We start from the raw sequence: 18,382 nt of genomic DNA, 5'->3' as shown, positions 1-18,382 counted from the left end.
GAAGGCAGGGAGAGCTGTGGGCACGCTCTGGGGGCCAGGGCCCCCTCCCCGGACTGGGCTTCTGTTTCCACACACATGAGCCATCATCTCCCTGGGCGGCAAGCCAGCCCGATTCCCAGGGCAGGGCGCATCTCTGACACTGGGGTCTGTGGCCCACACCGTCTGCTTGTCAAGGGATGCCTTCACGCTCCCCTGTGTTTATTATAAAACAGCATCCAGGCTTTCATTTCTGACACAGAATGAGCAATCATCTGTGGTATTGTTTATTTTCTTGGAGTCAATTTTATGCTTTTGTTCATTTTTAATGATGGCTCTGCCCGGGTCGTAATGGAAGCCACCACCGAGAGCGAGGAGTTGGACAAGCTTATGTCCCTCGATCTCCATGCAGCCTCCGGGTGCGTGTCACCTCCAGATAAAGGAGCCGTGGTGCTGTCCATCCATCCATAGAACCCAAAGGAGGCTTCATCCAAAGGCATCTCAATGAAATGAACCCCGCTGGGCACTTATTTTCCCTCTCCGTCTCTACCGAGTGACCATTCACAGACATGGAGTGAAGACTTACAACAGCTTGTGCATTTGGCATGAAGCGCTCACCCAACAAAAGGTCCCCAAACATTGATGGCTTCACCAAGGGCCAACAGGAGCTGTGTGAGAAGCAGCCTTTGTTCGACTGACCACTGGGCTCTAGGGACCCACACCACATCCTCTTCTCCATCCCTCTCGCTCCGGGCGTGGCCCCGTGGTAGCACCCCCTCACTCAGCATGGCATCTTGCGAGCTGAGCAGGAACCTGAGGTGGCTGTCCTTCCTTTCGGGCCCAAGGCACAGAGGATGCCTTTGCAGTCTTCCCAGTTATGGCCATCGAAAACATGGTGGCTTCAGGTCCTTCTTCCCGTTAATTGCCTATCATGACAAAGTGCACAGATTTGCTTCTCCAAACCCAGTGTGTTGTTGTAAAGAAAACCTGGCCTCTCCCTGCTTTATCTTTGGTTTTTCTTAAAAAAAAAAAAAAAAAAAAAAAGACTTTCAACTACAGATGAAAAGCACTCAGGCAGCATTTGAAGATTTGCAGGACTTCGAGAACACAGAAAAAGTCTCAGAAACGCGTCTTCTATCCCTGGGGCCAGCTTTTCCTTGCCTTCTCTGAGAACCTTTGTGTGTGTGTTTGTGTGTATGTGTGGGTTTTTTTTTTTCATGATGCCACTGAGCATAGATTTTCCAGAAATAGACAACCAGGGACTATAAAAGTTAGCCAAGCTCCTTTTGATTCTATTCCTTCTTTCTTGTGATTTCTGCTCCTTCTGTAGCATTAGAAAATTCTGTTTATCTTGACTTTTGATCAACTAAGCCAGTCACTGCTTTTCTGAGATCTACAAGGAGGTCTCACACAGGTCTTGGAGGAATGGAGATTTGTTTCTCTGGCAGACTCGCAGTCTCTGTGTTTTACTGATCAGCACATATTAGAATTGGCTGGAGTGTCGCTCTGCTCCCTGGTGAAACTCCTCGAGTCCTGAGATACCTCAACTGCTCCCACCTCACCTGCATCACTGCTCAGATGCACTTACCTGTGCCAGCCTTGTGGCCCACAGCCCTGGCATGGGGTCATGACCCTAGGCTATGGCTGAAGGGCTAGGGACACAAACCCAGAAAGGAAAAGAGGTTGCCCCCAATCCTGAGGAAGGAATCCCAGGCCTTCCGTCCACCATCACAAACATCAGAGGTAAGAAACGTATCAAAACTAGGGAGATGGCAGACCTAGCCACGCCTTCTCTCCCCACAGCTTATGCACAGCCCCTCGCTTGGGACCGCGATTCCTGGTGTGCATAGTCCCTTCACCTACATCATCACCAGAGCCTCACACACCCCACCGTATGAGGCACATGACGGCATGGAGTCTGGTGTTCTGTCGGCTACAGACAGTCTCAAACCTGATAAGCCAGAGCCAGAGGAGATAAGGACAAAGTGTGTTACTTTCATTTATGCATTCAACAAATGACACATATTGGGTTCTTACTAAATGCCAAGCTCTGGAAAGACACAGTCCATACCAGAAGCTTTGAGCTATCGTGACCAACTAGAAAAAAGTCAACAAGGGGCACCTGGGTGGCTCAGTCGGTAAAGAGTCTGACTCTTGAGTTCAGCTCAGGTCATGATCTCACAGTCCATGAGATCAAGCCCCACATCAGGCTCTGTGCTAAGAGGGCACAGACTGCTGGGGATTCTCTGTCTCTCCCTCTCTCTCTGCCCCTCCCCCATGTCACAAGCTCACTCGCCCTCTTCCTTTCTCATTCTCAAAATAATAAACTTAAAAAAATTAAAAAAAGAAAAGCAAAGAGCCAATGAAACCCCTTCTACTTCAGCTGCTTCTTGGTTTTGTAAAAAGCCAGTTTCATTTTGCCCAAGCAAACAGCACTGTAGAGTGACAGTTTTGTCTCATTGGGATCCCAGAAGCTCCCCTTTCTGGGGAAACATCACCGTGCTCAACTAAACAAAGGGGAAAAACAAACAAACCAGGAACACATTCTCAGGGATGGCCTGGCACGTCCTTGACCTAGAGATTGTCTTCCTCCAGTGATTCCTCTTCCGTGTGCCAGTCTTTGAGGATAAGTTTGCAGAGGACATCCATGTTTAACTCTGTTGGTTGCAGTATCTTATGTATTTCCCAGGCCCCAGATGGTTTTAAACATTCATGAAAACTAGCTTTAGGCATGCCATCTTTTAAGATTATTTTTTTAAGTTTATTTATTTACTGAGAGAGAGAGAGAGAGAGAGAGCAAGCTGGGGAGGAGCAGAGAGAGGGACAGAGCAAATCCCAAGCAGGTTCCAAACTGCCAGTGCAGAGCCCAATTCAGGGCTGGAACTCACGAACCGTGAGATCATGACCCGAGCTGAAATCTAGAGTCAGACGCTTCACTGACTGAGCCACCCAGGTGCCCCTAGGCATGCCATCTTTGATCTCAGATCGAAAGGCACAGCCCTATGCTCTGAAGTCATTTAGCACAGGCTCAGCGGTCCAGCCCTGTTCCCAGCGGGATAAAATCCAACCGGGGAAGAAGAGATCATTCCACAGGAGTGAGCGCAATGATATCAGATGCTTCAGAGGCAGAGGAGAGTGAAGACTGGGGCCAGCCCCTGCTTTGACAATCGGAGGATCCCAGTGACTCTTTCGAATGTAGCCTCTTACTTTGCAAGGGCTCACCTATAAAACACACCACAGTGACAGCGTTCCTTTGTTCCTTCTGCAAGTAATAGGTGCTTCACATGATGAAAAGGAACAGGGAACTCTCGGAAACACATTCTTCCTTAACATCGTCCAAGTAGCCTTTCACCTGCTTTCTCTCCAGATTTCCCTTTCAACACCAGAGCTGAGCCCGGCCAAGAACTTCTTGTTCCTACATGCTTACCAGGCAGACGGCTGTCCACCTCTCCAGATCCAGTCCCTGCTTCGATTTTGTTCATGAGGTTGGGACAGATCCTCACTGTGTGAATGCTGCAGCCTTTGCAAACTGTATACCTGGCCAAAGCTTCTTACACTGCGGTCCGTCTTCCATCAGAATCCATGGGTCTCCATGTTCTGCGTACAGGGCTCTAGGGAACATCCAAGATCACAGCTATCATCCAGGCCGAGAAATGCCATCTGGGGCCCTCACTGTTCCCTCGGGTTGTTCTGAAAGTTCCAAGCATCTTGCTTCCACCTGTGGGCATCGGGAAGCCCCCACAGATTTGCAGAGACCCAGGCTGCCTTCCCTGGCCTGGTGCAGGCCTGTGCTACTCAAGGAGTCCGTTTTTGCGAGGCAATTTCCACGTTGCCATCTCAGCCATACTCAACACGCAGCACCGCCTCTGGGACTGCTGTCTCAGAGGCCTTCCCCTGACTCCCTGCCTGACAATTTAATATACACCCAACTTGAGTATAAATTCCTTCCCAGGCAGAGGCAAAGTGTTCTGTTTCCCAGAGTCCGCCATTCCCCCCACAGCTTGCAGAACCCTGAATTCACATCTTAGTGCTGCTTCTAGACCAGCCTGGCTCGCTGTGTAGACACCGAGGCCTAGAGAAGTGAAATGCAGGCACTGGGTTCCTTGAGGTCCCAGGAAGTCAGTCTGGTCGCCTGTAGCCACCCAGCCAGGCTTCCTGGGAACAGAAGCCTCATCTGTTAGCAAGATTTATCAGCACCAATGGGGTCTGGTGGCTCTGGGGACCCAAGAGCAGGAAGTCGGCCATGTCTAGGACCCAGCCTCTCCACCTCTACAACTCTGCCTGCCCCCATCCGCTCCTGGCTCTGCTCCCTTCTCCCCTCCTCCCGCAAAGGTCCTGCTTGCTGCCCTCCTGTGCCCTCCTTGACTTCCGTGCCTCCTACTACCTCTGTCTGGCTCACGCCGACTTCCAGGGAGGGAAGAGACCAGGTGAGTGGCCACCATCCAGTATAATCATCTCCTATTGGACAGGGCTCCACGTCAGGCCACCTCATTGGCTGCTGATCAGCCTATAGCAGCTGTCTTCTTGATCACATGCCCATCTCTGCTCCAATCAGCTGTGAGCAGAGTTGCGGGGGGGCTTGGGATGAATGGGGCAGCTCATCCCGGAAAATCGCTCTGAAAGGGGCCGAGGACGGCAGGTTCCGGTGCCCAAGGTCTTGTGAAGACACAGAGCAGCCTGCGTTGCGGGTGCACCGCTTCTCTGCTTTCCATTTGATGGACAACAATCCTTCAGATGCCCGGAAGGCACACTTTCAATACCCAGCGAAAGCTGGACTGAATTTGCGAGGGAATAAGATTACCATCAGTTGTAGACAGATCGCTTTCCACCGCCGAGCATTCTTTAACTGTGCCGATACACGCTTTTTAACTTGGTGTATTGTTCATACCGTGAAAACGTCTTCCTTCCTTCTCTCTTTCCTCCCTTTCTTCTTTCCTTCTTTCCTTTCTTCTTTACTTCCTTCACCAAGGGTGCACTGAGGACTTGCTATATGCCATCTGTGCTGGAGCCTGAGAATCCTGAAGTCAAGAAAACACAGTTCCTGGCTTCAGAGACCTCCTAATAGGAAAGACCGGACGATGCTTTGCTTTGTGCGATGTTCGTTTTCTACATCATTCTCCCTTCTGCTGAAGATTTGGGGGGAAGTGGTTTAAAAGGTGCCACAATTACACTTTTAAACTCAGCACACAGGAACCGAATCGCTTTAGCCACGACCCTTCTGTGGCACCATAAATATTATATTTAGAGGGAAGCTCATACTCCGAGGCGGAGAGTCTGGGGGCAGCTGGACTCCCTACAACCGTCCAGTCCCCGGGGTGGGCTGAGCAGAGAAGCTTCTCACACTACTCACTGCACTCAGCCAGTGCAGACTCACCAAACACCGGCGAAGCAACCCTCGCACTTCACTCCCAGCGCACGCTTACCTGTAAGTGTGAAGAAGGGTACATCCTTATGATAATGTCAGTGCCCACTTTCTTCCTCTTCCTCCTGGGCCCCGCACTAGCGTGAGGAGAACCAAGCCTCTGCCCTCTCAGCGTGTGAGCAGGTCACACTTTCCACATTTTGCTAATAGAATAGCAGTCCAGAATGGCTCACACTATAGCCACATCGTGGAGTTCGGCATGAAATTTCAATGAGAAATTAGACACTTAGCAAATGTTCGTGCCATCGAGAGGAGCTCCCATGGCATTTTCTCTGTGTGTGCATCTCTGTCTCTCTTGTTCTTAGCCACCCTGTCCAAATAAGACAATTCCTTCCTGGCTCTCAAGGATCTTCTCTCAACTGTCCAGTGGCGCCTTCAAAAGGACATCATGGAAACATCATGCCAAGTAGAAATAGAATCCTGTCATTTCAGATGATTTGTAGTTAGTTTCATTAATTTTATGAACCCTAAACACATAACAAGGGCTTTTTTAAAGTGTGTAACAAGATCATAACTTTAGACAGTTTTCCTCAAGTTTTAGTTTCTAATAAAACGATTACAAAACTGTAGGCTTCTGTGCTTTGCTACCAATAAAGCAGCAAACAGGATTTTTAATGTTTATTTATTTATTTTTGAGAGAGAGAGGGGGGGAGAGAGTGTGCACAAGCAGGGGAGGAGCAGAGAAAGAGAGAGGGAGCCAAAGTCAGATGGTTAACTGACTGAGCCACCCAGATGCCCCCAAACAGTTTTTAACCTATACAAATGTGTAACCCCCCAGATAAGGGTTCAGATCTGTGGCTTTTTAGCCCAGCCCTTACCTCTTCTAAGACAACATTCTACTGACAGTCTGTTTGAACTTGCTTAAAGGTCCCTTGGTGACAGAAGGAGGCAGAGCGCGGGCAGGTAGGATTATTACCCTTTGACAAATTCACTCACTCTGGCACATTGGCTCCAAAGGCAGTGGTTTTCCCTGAATCCCATGCTGCCTCCATAGATTATATCCTTGTAGCAAGCTAAAGAACTTGCCTAAGACCATTTTTCAACCTCTAGCATCTTTAAGATTCAATTTTTAAGCTAATAGACTAAAGTCACTTTGGATCATGACCCACACACGACTTTCCTGGTTCCCTGCAATACCGTGAGCTCAAATGTGAAGCCTTCCTTTATGTTTGCATGTAAGTCCCCTTGGAAGGAGGCCAGGACAGCCCTGACATCTCTACTTTGTCTCACAGCACAAAGAGTTACGGCCACGCTCCGGGCATGGGTGCAATAAAAGGTCCATCTCATGCAGCCAATAGCAAACCAAGTCCAAGTGTGTTTCTTAAGCAGCTCCTGCAGGGCTTCTGGCACAGCCCACGTTCCGTCCACCACTAGAGGATGTTTCTTCCAGTGATGGTGGTGTTCGCCCAGCCTTATCCACATATATTCATTCTCCGCCCAGCTGGTTCCCAAGCACAGCTGCTCCTGGCTCTGCTGTGTGCTCCATGCGTAAGTCCAGCTTCCTGGAAAGAATGCCAATGCCTGCTCCTGCCCTCTCTCCCTGGGCAGACATGCCCCGTGGCCGCCTCCATAGCTGCTACCACTACCCAACCCGACGCTTACCTATCACCCAAACTGCCCATGCCCCAACGCAAAAACTATAGAGATCCATCTATACTTTTCTATAATTAGTGCCTCCTACCAAAAAAGTACGTGTATGTGTGTAAGAGAGAGAGAGATGACATTTGAGGGTTAAATATCCCTTGCTTACTCAAGACTAATAGATTGTTCTTTACCTGATAAAACAGCACAATGCGAAGATCACATAGGAATATGTCATGCTTAGGTCTCTCTTACAGTTTTGTCCCCTGTTCGTGGCTTCCAAGTGTCAAATCAATAAAACCCCAGTGAGGGCGCTCAGACCCACTGAGTTTGTCCTTTGTATGACAAACTGAGTACGAATTTGAGTAAAGTGGGCAAAAATGACGTTAAGCTGCAAGTTCCTAGAGCAGCCATGAACCTCAGTGTAGCCCGTTAGGAACTGAGAGTCGGTGGCAGGAGCCAGAGACCCGATCTAATACTCAAAGAAATCACCTCGGAAACCTTCTGCTGAGACCTGGCCCTTGTAATTATGAACACTGCTATTTTCTATTCCCAGTATACCGATTCTGCCATATTGTCATCAACATAAAACAAGCTCTGAGAAAAAAAAAAAAAAAAACTCAAACACTTCTGTGATTTCTCGGGTTGGACTCCTGACATCTGAAAGTCTTGTCTACTCCTATCCTTGAAGCCATGGAGCCTGGCCCCCACCGCCTAGCCCACCAAGCCACCCTGATCCAAACACAACTGAAGACCCATCTCTTTGATAGGCTTGCTCTGACAAGTACAATTCTGCAACAATGCACATAGTCTTTTATTTTTATTTTTTTAAATTTTTAATGTTTTATTTATTTCTCAGAGAGAGAGAGACAGTGTGAGCAGGGGAGGGTCAGAGAGAGGGAGACACAGAATCCGAAACAGGCTCCAGGCTCTGAGCTAGCTGTCAGCACAGAGCCCGACGCGGGACTTGAACCCACAAACTGTGAGATCATGACTTGAGCCAAAGGCGGAACTTAACTGACTGAGCCACCCAGGCGCCCCTCACATAGTTTTTTAAAAAAGCCTCCATTAGCAAAGCAGCTGTGGGTCCCTGGAGGAGCCCTGCACCTGATCTGTGCCTCTGCCTCTTCGGATCTCTAATTCTTTCTACTTCCAGAGAGTCCTAGGTCCTCTGCGTCACTTGCCAGCCATCTCTCCCTAAGTTCTGCCATTGGGAGGAATAGGTATTCATGCTATCTGTAATTGAGGAGGGAGTGTGGACTGCCTTATTGATTTAGGGAGAAGTGAATTTTCCTGCAAAAAGTTCAAAGTATTTTCGTGAATAGAACATTCTACTCCCCACAGATCTTTGTCAGATTATTAGATAGGAGGGATAACAACGAAGGCAAAGTATAGAGAAATGGCACCAACCACATTTAAAAGTCATAACTGAAAGGGTTTTTTTAATGGTTTAAGTAGGCACCCTGTGGAAAGGAAGTGTTTGGGCTTTCCAATCAATACCTCAAATCAACCTGATACACAACCAGGCCATCTACAGATATGTGTATGGAACACACACACACACACACACACACACACACATTCGTACAATTTTATGCACCAACCAACTCAGTCTTTCAGGCAATGTCTATGGAGCCTCCCTTGTGTTTCTGGCTCCACCACAGACCCTGGGCTGTGGAGAAAATGTGTGAGATGTAGCACGTACCTTTGCAAGTTCAGGATCTGTCTGCGCAAAGTGGTGTGGAAGCCAGCCACTGTCATGGGCGTGCTGGGTGCCATCGTTGGACAGGCGCTGGGTGCTGAGGATGCAAACTGACTGGCTGGGGACCCTCCTGGGAGGGGAAGTTGGAGCTGAGTCCTAAGGACTTAGCTAAGTCGTGGGCAGTGGGGAAAGCATGGGTGATAATGGGGGCATCACATGGAAAGACACCACACGGAAGAACGCAGTGCCTTGGCCATCCTTGGGTCTCTCCGGTGTGGAAGCGAGATGGAAGGTTCAGGCAGAGGGAAGCCAGGCTGGCATCATCAGTGGCATAGGGAGCCCTGCCGAGGAGCATGGGCTTCACCAGAAGGCCACTGAACAGTTTACTGCAGGGCAGGCTCATGGTCAGGTCTGAATGGAGGAGAGCTCTGCAGAAAAGAACGGGGAAGTACAAGAGCCTGGAGCCGGGGCCCAGACTTGGACATGACAGCTGTAATCCAGATGGAAATTGATGAGGGATCTAGAAAGTACGTGAATGGGCCACCTGCGTGGCTCACTTGGTTAAGCGCCCTACTTTGGATCTGACAGTTCATGGGTTCAAGCCCCACATCCGGCTCTGTGCTGACAGCTGGGATCCTGGAGCCTGCTTGGGATTCTGTGTCTCCCTCTCTCTCTGCCCCTCCCCTACTCATACTCTGCCTCTCTCTCTCTCTCAAAAATAAATAAACATTCAGAAAAAATTTAAAGGAAGAGTAGCACTCTTGTACGTGTCTTAAGAAAAAATTAAAAAGAAAAAGAAAAAAGAAAGGTGAACAGTGCCTACCTCTGCTGGCAGGACCCAGGGTGAGGTTTTTGCTCTCTTCTTTATAATTTATACCTTCCCGCATTGCTTAAAATGTTCTCCAAGAGGATATATTATCTTCTTAACCAAGAACATAAAAGCTTTGTGGCCGTTGTTTAGTAAAAACTGGCATCCACCCCGAGAAACTGAAGATGCAAATGGGCAATAACCAGACCATAGATAAAAATAAAACTCTGACCCACAAGCCGCAGCCGCCGGGCCCAGGAAACCTGCCCCTCAGGTCCAATCCACAACCCAGGTTGCCAGCCAGCTGTGTGTCACGCTGCACCTCCAGGAACAACCCAGGGAGCTAAACGACGACTTCCATCGTAGCTGGCCCAGGATGGCCAGGATTCGATGAATAACCCACGGCCTCCTTGGTGCTTCATTCTTCTTCCAAATTAACACCAACTAGAGAAAGGCAAATACGTACCCCTGATTAATCACTTAGGAGACCCGACTGCTAGCTGCCTATGGGTCCTCCAGACCCCTAGCCTCCGTCAGGGCCTGCCTGCAGCCCTTCCGTTTCTCCAGCGCGAAGCTTTCCTACTCCCCTGCCTGCCTTTGGGTCTCTGCCAAAGTGCAAGTGACGCGGCTGACAACCTTGCTGTCGCAAACTCTAAATAAATGATAGCCTTTGCTTTCTCATTGGTTGGGCTTCGTTTATTTCCACATCTTGAACAGTTCTGTCACAGTGGAGATAGCAAAGGGCGGGCATGAGGAAAATCTATGAGGACAAAGCTGTGACACTCGGGGTCTGCTGGCAGTGGGGTGAAGGAAAGAGGCAAGGATGCATCTGGCTTCTGACTTGGGGTTCTCACCACAAGCCGCTGCCTTCTGTGGAGTCACGTGAAGGGGAGGAACACATGGTAGAGGCATGTGTCAGGATCTTCAGGAGACAGCATGCACACCTGGTAGGGGTGGACAGAGGAGGGCTAGAAGATTCTGGAGGCACGGGATAGGCCAGGGGAGACGAGCCATGGATGGGGAGGCATGCCAGGGCTGGGAACAGCTGGAGCCATCACCCTGAGCCTAAAGGTGCAAAGGGAGAAAACTAGACAGAACCACTAACTGAGAGTATGGTGGTAGGAAGAACTCAATCCATTGCAGCTCAGCCTGGAGCCTACAGGAAGATTCCATTTCCACCTGCCCTTCAGTCTCCTGCCAGTGCCTCCCATGAGGAACCCAGCAGGAAGCCATGGGACATGAGAGACTAGGTGCATCCATAAGAGCCATTCTACGGGGATATAGAGCATCAAAAGGATACAGAGGGGCTCTGTGGGGGCAGATGAAGAACAGTTAGCCCAGACAGCATGGGGATGAGGAGTTCCATCTTGAAATCATTCACTTTGAGAATCCCGCAAGGAGATCCAGGCGACATCTCATGGTGTCAACATGGCGGTGTAGAAATTAAAAGAAAGATTTCAGTTGCAGAGCCAGATGTGAGAGTCATCTAAATAGGAGGAGAATTTCAGAACAGTCACCTCTGCCTGAGAAAGGGTGAGGTATGAGAAGAGAAGCAGGCTGAGGACAAACTCTGGGGCCTCCCACATTGAAGTGGGGAGGCAAGGGAAGAGGCCAGGGAGAGCCACTGAGAAGAGGAACCCAGAGGCAGGATCCAGAATGTTCACCAGATTTTCAGTCACACTTTTCTGCAGTGAGGTCTACCAGTAGGTTGGGCAAAGATCTAAGCCAAAGGTATAGAATCAAACCAAACCCAAGTAAGTCTTAACATTCGTGATCTTTGGGGGGCCCCGGGGAAGGGCAATGAGGAATGGGTTACTGGTGATTACAGCGTTTGCACTTTCTTGAACATATTTTGTAAAGTGATCCCAGCAAGCATCCTTGACAAGCCAATCTGGAATAATTAACTGACTTGGCGAGAAAGGGCAGGGTGACAGACTGTGTGACTGTCTATATAGGTGATGTCACAGTGCTTCAAAGCTGGGACCATGACTCATTCCTTCAACACTGGATGCCTGTGTCTGGCAATTATTGTTATTTATTTTATTATATGTTATAAATATATAATTTAATAATATATTAATATATAATATATAATTAATTATAATTTAATAATATAAATATTGTTATTTATTATATATTATTATATGTTATGTTAATTATTGGGCTCTGCACTGACAGTGTGGCGCCTGCTTGGGATTCTCTCTCTCTCCTCTCTCTCTGCCCCTCCCCCACTCACTCTCTCTGTCTCTCTCTCAAAATAAGTAAATAAACTTAAAAAAATTTAGGAGTCTCTTAAAACAGTCTTTCTAAAGGACAAGAAATTAAAATTAAATAGACAACATACATTAGCAAATCAAAAGACACAGTACCTTCTTTTACCTCACTCTTTCTATTTGCAAATGTTTGTTTTTCCGTGAGCTGCCTTCCCCACCGTGGTATGCACAGCAACAGCAGGAAATGTGATCTTGTCTGGATTCTCCAGCCAGGCACACACCAGGTATGGCTGGTGTGCAGAGAGCCAGCTCACACGTGAACAAGCTGGCTTCGTGGCCACCACTTCCAAACTAAGCTGGAAAATTGTTTACACTCCCGTGTCGGGAATCCCCCCAACTCTTTCCAATCAGTTGTGCTCAGTTCCAAATCCTTTTGCATTTTTCCCCGAATACGGGGTCCTCGAGTTAGCCTCTTGCATAGGTGATCCTTTTCTTTCCTGACTTGGGATAGCACATTGGCTGCCCCTTAACGTTAATGCCATTTCCAACGTACCAGAAGGAACAGGCATGGCTGAGGACTGGATATTCTATAACAGCCCTACTAGTGGGCGTATAATGCCAGCTACACGTATTATCTTAAATTCTGCAGTATGCGCACTTAAGAGTAAAAAGAACTGGGTTAAATGAACATAGTGACATATTTGATTTACCCACTTTATACAGAATATTGTCATTCTAACAGGTAATCAAATGGACACCACTGATGAGAAGTTTTCCATGATTACCTTTCACACTATAGCTTCAAAATCCCATTGAGTTCACACTTAGACCACATCTCAATTCAGAGCTGGCTCATTTCAGATGCTCAGTAGCTGCACGTGGCCGGCGGATGACACATTAGACAGCACGGGCCTGTGAGGTCACCCGAGACGGGGGGGGGGGGGCTTCCTGTCTCCCCCTCTGGGGACAAACACAGGCCTCTCTCCAGCACTAGTTACTCATTTTTTTCCTGATAAAATGAGCCCATCGGCCCATCCAAGCTAAAGAGGATCTCTTCGTTTTGTATGAATCAAGCAGTTATCAGAGATTGCTGACCAAGGAGGAGTGTATAATCCACACGTCTCCCCATGTTATCAAGACTACCAGCATTATTCAAGTTAGTGCAGGGTCCATCTAAAACAAACACACAAAATTTTTCCTGGTCCACCTGAGACTTTATTTGACAAATATTTCCTGGGGCTCAGGGAAAAAGATATAATTAGGAATAAAGTGGACTCTTAAACAACACCGGGGTTAGGGACGCTCACTCCCCACAGTCAAAAATGCATGTATGACTTTTGACCCCCCCAAAAAATGTACCTATTAATAGCCTACTGTTGACCGGAAGCCTTACAAATAATGTAAACATAAAAGTCAATTAACATAGCTTGGGTGTTATATGCCGTATACACTGTGTTCTTAAAATAAAGTAAGCTAAAGGAAAGACACAGTTAGTAAGAAAATCATAAGGAGGAAAAAACACATTTACAGTCTTGTCCTATAAAAAAAATTCCATGTGCTAAGGATGCCTGGGTGGGCTCAGTCAGTTAAGCATCCGACTCTTGATCTCAGCTCAGGTCAAGATCTCACAGTTTGTGAGTTCAAGCCCCACATGGGGCTCTGCACTGATGGTGTGGAGCCTGCTTGGGATTCTCTCTCTCCCTCTGTTTCTTACCCTCCCCAGCTTGTGCTCACTAACGCTCTCGCTCTCTCTCTCTCGCTCTCTCTCTCAATAAATAAATAAGGCTTTTTAAAATTTTTTTAAAAACTCCATGTGCTAAGTGAACACCTATTTGTTCCAACCTATGTTGCTCAAGGACCAGCTGTACTAGATTTCAGGTTATGAACACCAACATCGGTGAATTTACAATGTAAGTCAAAAGTTTGCAAAACTGGATAAAACATGACTTTTCAAGGACACGTCGTTCGTTGAATTCCACCAGTGAAGGCAGAGTTGAGAGAAGGGCACAGATTCTTATTTTTCCTTTTAAAAAGAGCAGATGTAATTACTTCGGCACCTGTACTTGTGCTGCGACTTCAACGAAGTGACTTTAAAGAAATCAAATAAACCTTTGCTGGAGAACCGAGAGACAAGACTGATTCAGTGCAGGCTCAGCAGAGCACACAACAGTGCCAATGGGCCTCAGGGGAGGAGCGCCGAAGCAGGAGAAAATGTAATTTTAAAAGGACTAGATCCCAAGTGCACGCAACCCAAACAGCACTGCAGCCGACAGACCACAGGAGCAGGGGAGCACTACGCTGTTTGTAATCTATGGGCTATTAATAAGTCAGCTCTAGGAGATATGGAATGCCAAATGGGGCGTCATAGTTTCCCCCAAGGGCTGCCTGTCACCACGGCCCATGCCAATTGTCTGTGTGAGCTGAGAATCGGGAAGCTCACAGTCTCCCTGTTAAAAAATAAAACAAAAAGAGCATGATGCAAACATTGAACAAACACAGCATGAGAACGTTCCGGAAGCCCCTGGCCTGGAACCCATCTTTCCAGCCAGGCCTCCCCTAGAGCTGAACAGGTGCAGAGCCCAGGGAGAATTTCCTCAGGCTGCTGTCAGAGTTTGCTCCCTTTCTACCTGAGGCGTCTTCCATAAACAGCACACCTCAGCCACACACCTTTCCATAGTAGCCAAGCTCACTCACAGTCAACTCAAAACGGAGACCTGAAGACCCCAAGACTGGAAAGAACTTGATACCCCAGACAGGGCCACTGTAGTGCTACAGTGGTTTGTTGTGTAGTAATTTGCACCTTTTTTATTTTTTTAGAGACAGAGAGAGAGAAAGAGCATGAGCAGGGGGAGGGGCAGAGGGAGAGAGAGAGAAAGAGAGATTCTTAAGCAAGTTCCATGCTCAGCACAGAACCCAACATGGAGCTCGATCCCATAACCCCGAGATCGTGACCTGAGCTGAAATCAAGAGTCAGACGTTCAACTGACTGAGTCCCTGGGCCACCCCTGACCGCTTTCTGTACAGAAACAGTCCCATTCCAGAGCACCGGACTTGGTGGACAAAGAACAAGCCAGAACTTTGCTCCGACTCTGTCCCAGAGCCCGCTCAGACTCACCCTCACGAGGCTAGCAAAGGACAGAAGGGAATCCTGATCAAAGGATCAGGAAAGATCTTTCCAGAACTCTTTGCTTCCAGAACTGGAGACTCAGTTCAAGATCAGTTGTGGTCAGAGCTGCCTAAAGGTGTTCCCCAAGGCAAGGTGATTTGCTAGGGAAATTTTCTTCCTTTTAGCAAGATGACATCAGAAACGAACAAAAATAACAGGCAAAACTCTGCAGAGAAAGCGCCATCTTGACATGTCCTTCAACTTCACTTTACGAACGCACCTCGACCATGCAAATATTTCCAATGGCTGATGAAAAACACCACAGTTTAAAGTGGGGAAGTGTATCAAGGAGCAAATGAATGATAGACACAAATCCAGCTGACTTCTGGCCATTCTAACCCCGAATGTGGCTTCCTCATCTAGCAAATGAGAGGCAAAGGGAAAGAGGCCTTCTCCTGGCATCAGGCTGTAACACAGAGTGGGGCTCTCACGGAGAGATCAGGCAGTGCTTTCTAAGGAATTCTGCCAACCCATCCCTGACATATCCATGCCAGCCTAGGAAGAGAGTGTTGAGCAATAGAAGGAAAAGTCCAATGTCACTAAAGGGAAAACATGGTGTACCCAGGTAAATTCTTGGAAAATTGATCTCAGAAGAAAAGCTCGGTGTCACCCAGTCAACTACAATGGTCCCATGGGGCAACTTGTGTCCAGTTTGCATGAAACCATGATGACGGGGGGGACCTCCAGTCGAGTGACTATGAAGTGCTGTAGTCAGTTGAAGTTCATGGGAATTCATCACAGCCACTGGTTATTAATGACTTGTCAGATGTTGGGGCTTCAGACCACGGAGACAAAGCATGGTTCATGTCCAGGGAGAGGCTTCTCCAACCAGTGATGGGGACTCTACCTGCCTGGTGCTCTTGTCTCCCTCCACCTCCCCATGGGGGCAGTGGCCCTGGGCAGATGCTCCAATATGTTCTATCTCCCAGCTGCCCGTGTGGTTCTCAGGCTCAGACAGAAGAAGACGCCGTGACTTTCTTGACAGATCGAACTTCTGGATTTTTACCATCCAAAGCAAATTCTTTCTTAGGTGAAACTCAAATGACCATAAAAACTAACCATTTTATAGTACATTTCAGGAGCATTTAGTACACTGACAACATTGCACAACCCCCTCTACCAAGTTCTCAAGCATTCTTATCATCCCAAAAGGAAGCCCCATGCCCATTAAGTTGTCACCCCATCCTAAAACAACCTTTAAAAGAATATCTTATTTAATTCCAAAAAGTATCTCCCCCTATCTCCTACCCTGACCTCAGACCAGTTTCCAGCCACAAAGGAAGCTCCCGTGGCAGAGATGTATGTTTTATTCATCTTTATGTCCCCACAGCCCTGGTCCCGTGCTTGGCACGTGGTGCCACCCAGCTGAAGTTAGGGGACAAAATGGTAAAGACAGGGCGCTAATGGCAAAATGGCAAGATGGCACTTCAGGCGTAAGGGACGCATATTTCCGTTCATCTGCTTTGAGAGTGAGCTCCGAGCCACATTCCACTTCTTCACATAGACCCAGCATGAAGTTCGCCAACAGCCTCGCTGCCTGGGAAGCCAGTGAGAACCAAGAGAGAAGGCTCCTTCCTTTATGGAGTCCTGTCCCCCAAGTGTGTCTCAGATGGCGCATCCCATAGGTGAGCTCCATGACGCCATTCCACCTCCCCTTGACAACCCAGCCGTACGTGGCCCATGGAACGTCATGATGGGCAATAACATCACAGTGGAGATAGCAATCATTTTTCAGGGAAAGGCATTTGATGGTAGCATGTTTTTCTCCTAAGAATTCTGTCCGTCTCCAGCAACAGCAGCTGCTGCTCTAGAGATGAGGGCCTTGCCCTCCACCTCCACCAGCGAGGCTATCGGGGCCTCATTCAGAGCACTGCCCCTTTGTCTTCTTTCTCCAGCCCAGGATTTCCACCAGACAAGTCACTTGAAGAACAATAAGTCACTGCAGGCTTTTAGCACCCCTCCCTCCCCACAGCCCCACATGGTCCTCTCTGGGGAGAGTCAGGGACTTGCATGGAGCCTTGGTCATGGGCCTAGTCAGGACACTGGCACCACCTCCCTCATTGCCAAGTCAAACCTGTGGGCCAAGGTCAGGGGGCTCTTTGCCATCCTGAGAGGGACCACCACACTCGAACACAGACTGATAGGAAACACGGGTTGGGCAAAAGTGGAAAAGCACCACCAACAATGTGTAGGTAATTCCCCGCCTTGGGCTGTCCCCATTTCTGGTTCAGTGATTCTATTTTAGATTCTTTGCTTTCATCCTCCCCTCGGAGTCTAGCAACAGAGTCTAAGCTAACGTCCCATTTGTGTCGGAGAATCTTCCTCTATTTGGATAATATGTCACTCTCGTCTTCGCTCCTGGCTGGTGACTGAGTCACATCTCTTTACAAAGGAGGCAGGGAGGGTGCAGGTGCGTGGATATGCTCAGGGAACAAGGGGGACGCGGAGGGTCGTGTTGGCAGCAGCGTGGGGCCGTGTCGGAGGCAGGGAGAGCCAGGCACCGACTCCGAGTCAGTTGTGAGGCCGGTGAAGTGTAGACCTGACACTGTCCAATTCCATGTGTATTCCAGGAATCTGCAAACCGGATATGTTTCAAATACATGTTCTTCAGAACACGGTCAACCTGAGCTTCAATGAGCTGGATGAATTCTGGGAGAAACAAATTTAAGCAATTATACATAATTGTAGTACTACCTATAATGATAATTTTATGTGTATAACACGATATCTCAGAACTGTGACTACGCTAACTTGTTCTAGAACTCTCCGAGAGGGAGGCAGAGGAGGCAACATTTCCTAAACCCATTATCAGTTCATCTGCCTTCCCCTCCTCCCTCGCTCCCCACCACCTCTCAGACAATCCCTTTGTCCTCGCTTCTGGGATGTGGGATTTGATCCAGTGGGTGCTGAAGTAAGCTCATTACAGCTTCTGAGAGGTGACTGTTAAATAGCCGGGAATTTGGGGGTGCCTGGGTGGCTCATTCAGTTAAGCATCTGACTCCTGATTTCGGCTCAGGTCATAATCTCATGGTTCATGAGTTCGAGTCCCACATCAGGCTCTGCGCTGACAGCAGAGTCTGCTTGGGATTCTCTCTCCCCTTCTCTCTCTCTCTACCCTTTCCCTGTTCATGCTCCCTCTCTCTCTCTCTCAGTAAATAAACTTAAAAAATTTTTTTAATCTAAATAAATAAATAACTAGTCAGCAATTTTGAGAGCCAGTGAGTCTGAAGTCAGCCATGGCGGGAGTTTTTATATCACAGATAGTGGCAAACATTCAGATCAGAGCTCTTTTCTCCCCTCCCCTCCCCTCCCCTCCCCTCCTCTCCACTCCCGTCCCCTCCTCTCCCCTCCCGTCCCCTCCTCTCCCCTCCCCTCGCCTCCTCTCCCCTCCTCTCCCCTCCCGTCCCCTCCCCTTCCTTTCCCTTCCTCTGTACAGCCACATTAATAGCACACCAGTGGACCTAGCCTAATTTGTAGAGTCTGCTGAACTTAGAAAGGGCTTCCGGGGGGTTGA

The 18,382-nt window shown here is 48.4% G+C and overlaps 1 protein-coding gene across 1 annotated transcript in view; it reads left to right on the top strand.

The window, feature by feature from the left end:
* The first annotated feature begins 327 nt into the window (after positions 1–327).
* The window catches only part of KCNJ6 (potassium inwardly rectifying channel subfamily J member 6), a 109,640-nt gene continuing 91,585 nt past the window's right edge, over positions 328–18,382 (top strand). The window contains exons 1-2 of the mRNA XM_039229763.1: positions 328–395; positions 4,309–4,403. Of these exons, the coding sequence (XP_039085694.1) occupies positions 328–395; positions 4,309–4,403 (163 nt within the window). The remainder of the gene's footprint in view (positions 396–4,308; positions 4,404–18,382) is intronic.

Source organism: Hyaena hyaena, unplaced genomic scaffold (genome assembly GCF_003009895.1).
Source record: "Hyaena hyaena isolate Hyena2069 unplaced genomic scaffold, ASM300989v1 scaffold_2, whole genome shotgun sequence".
Classification (NCBI taxonomy): domain Eukaryota; kingdom Metazoa; phylum Chordata; class Mammalia; order Carnivora; family Hyaenidae; genus Hyaena; species Hyaena hyaena.
The sequence above is the reverse complement of the archived record's forward strand: the minus strand, read 5'-3'. Positions and strand labels throughout refer to the sequence as shown.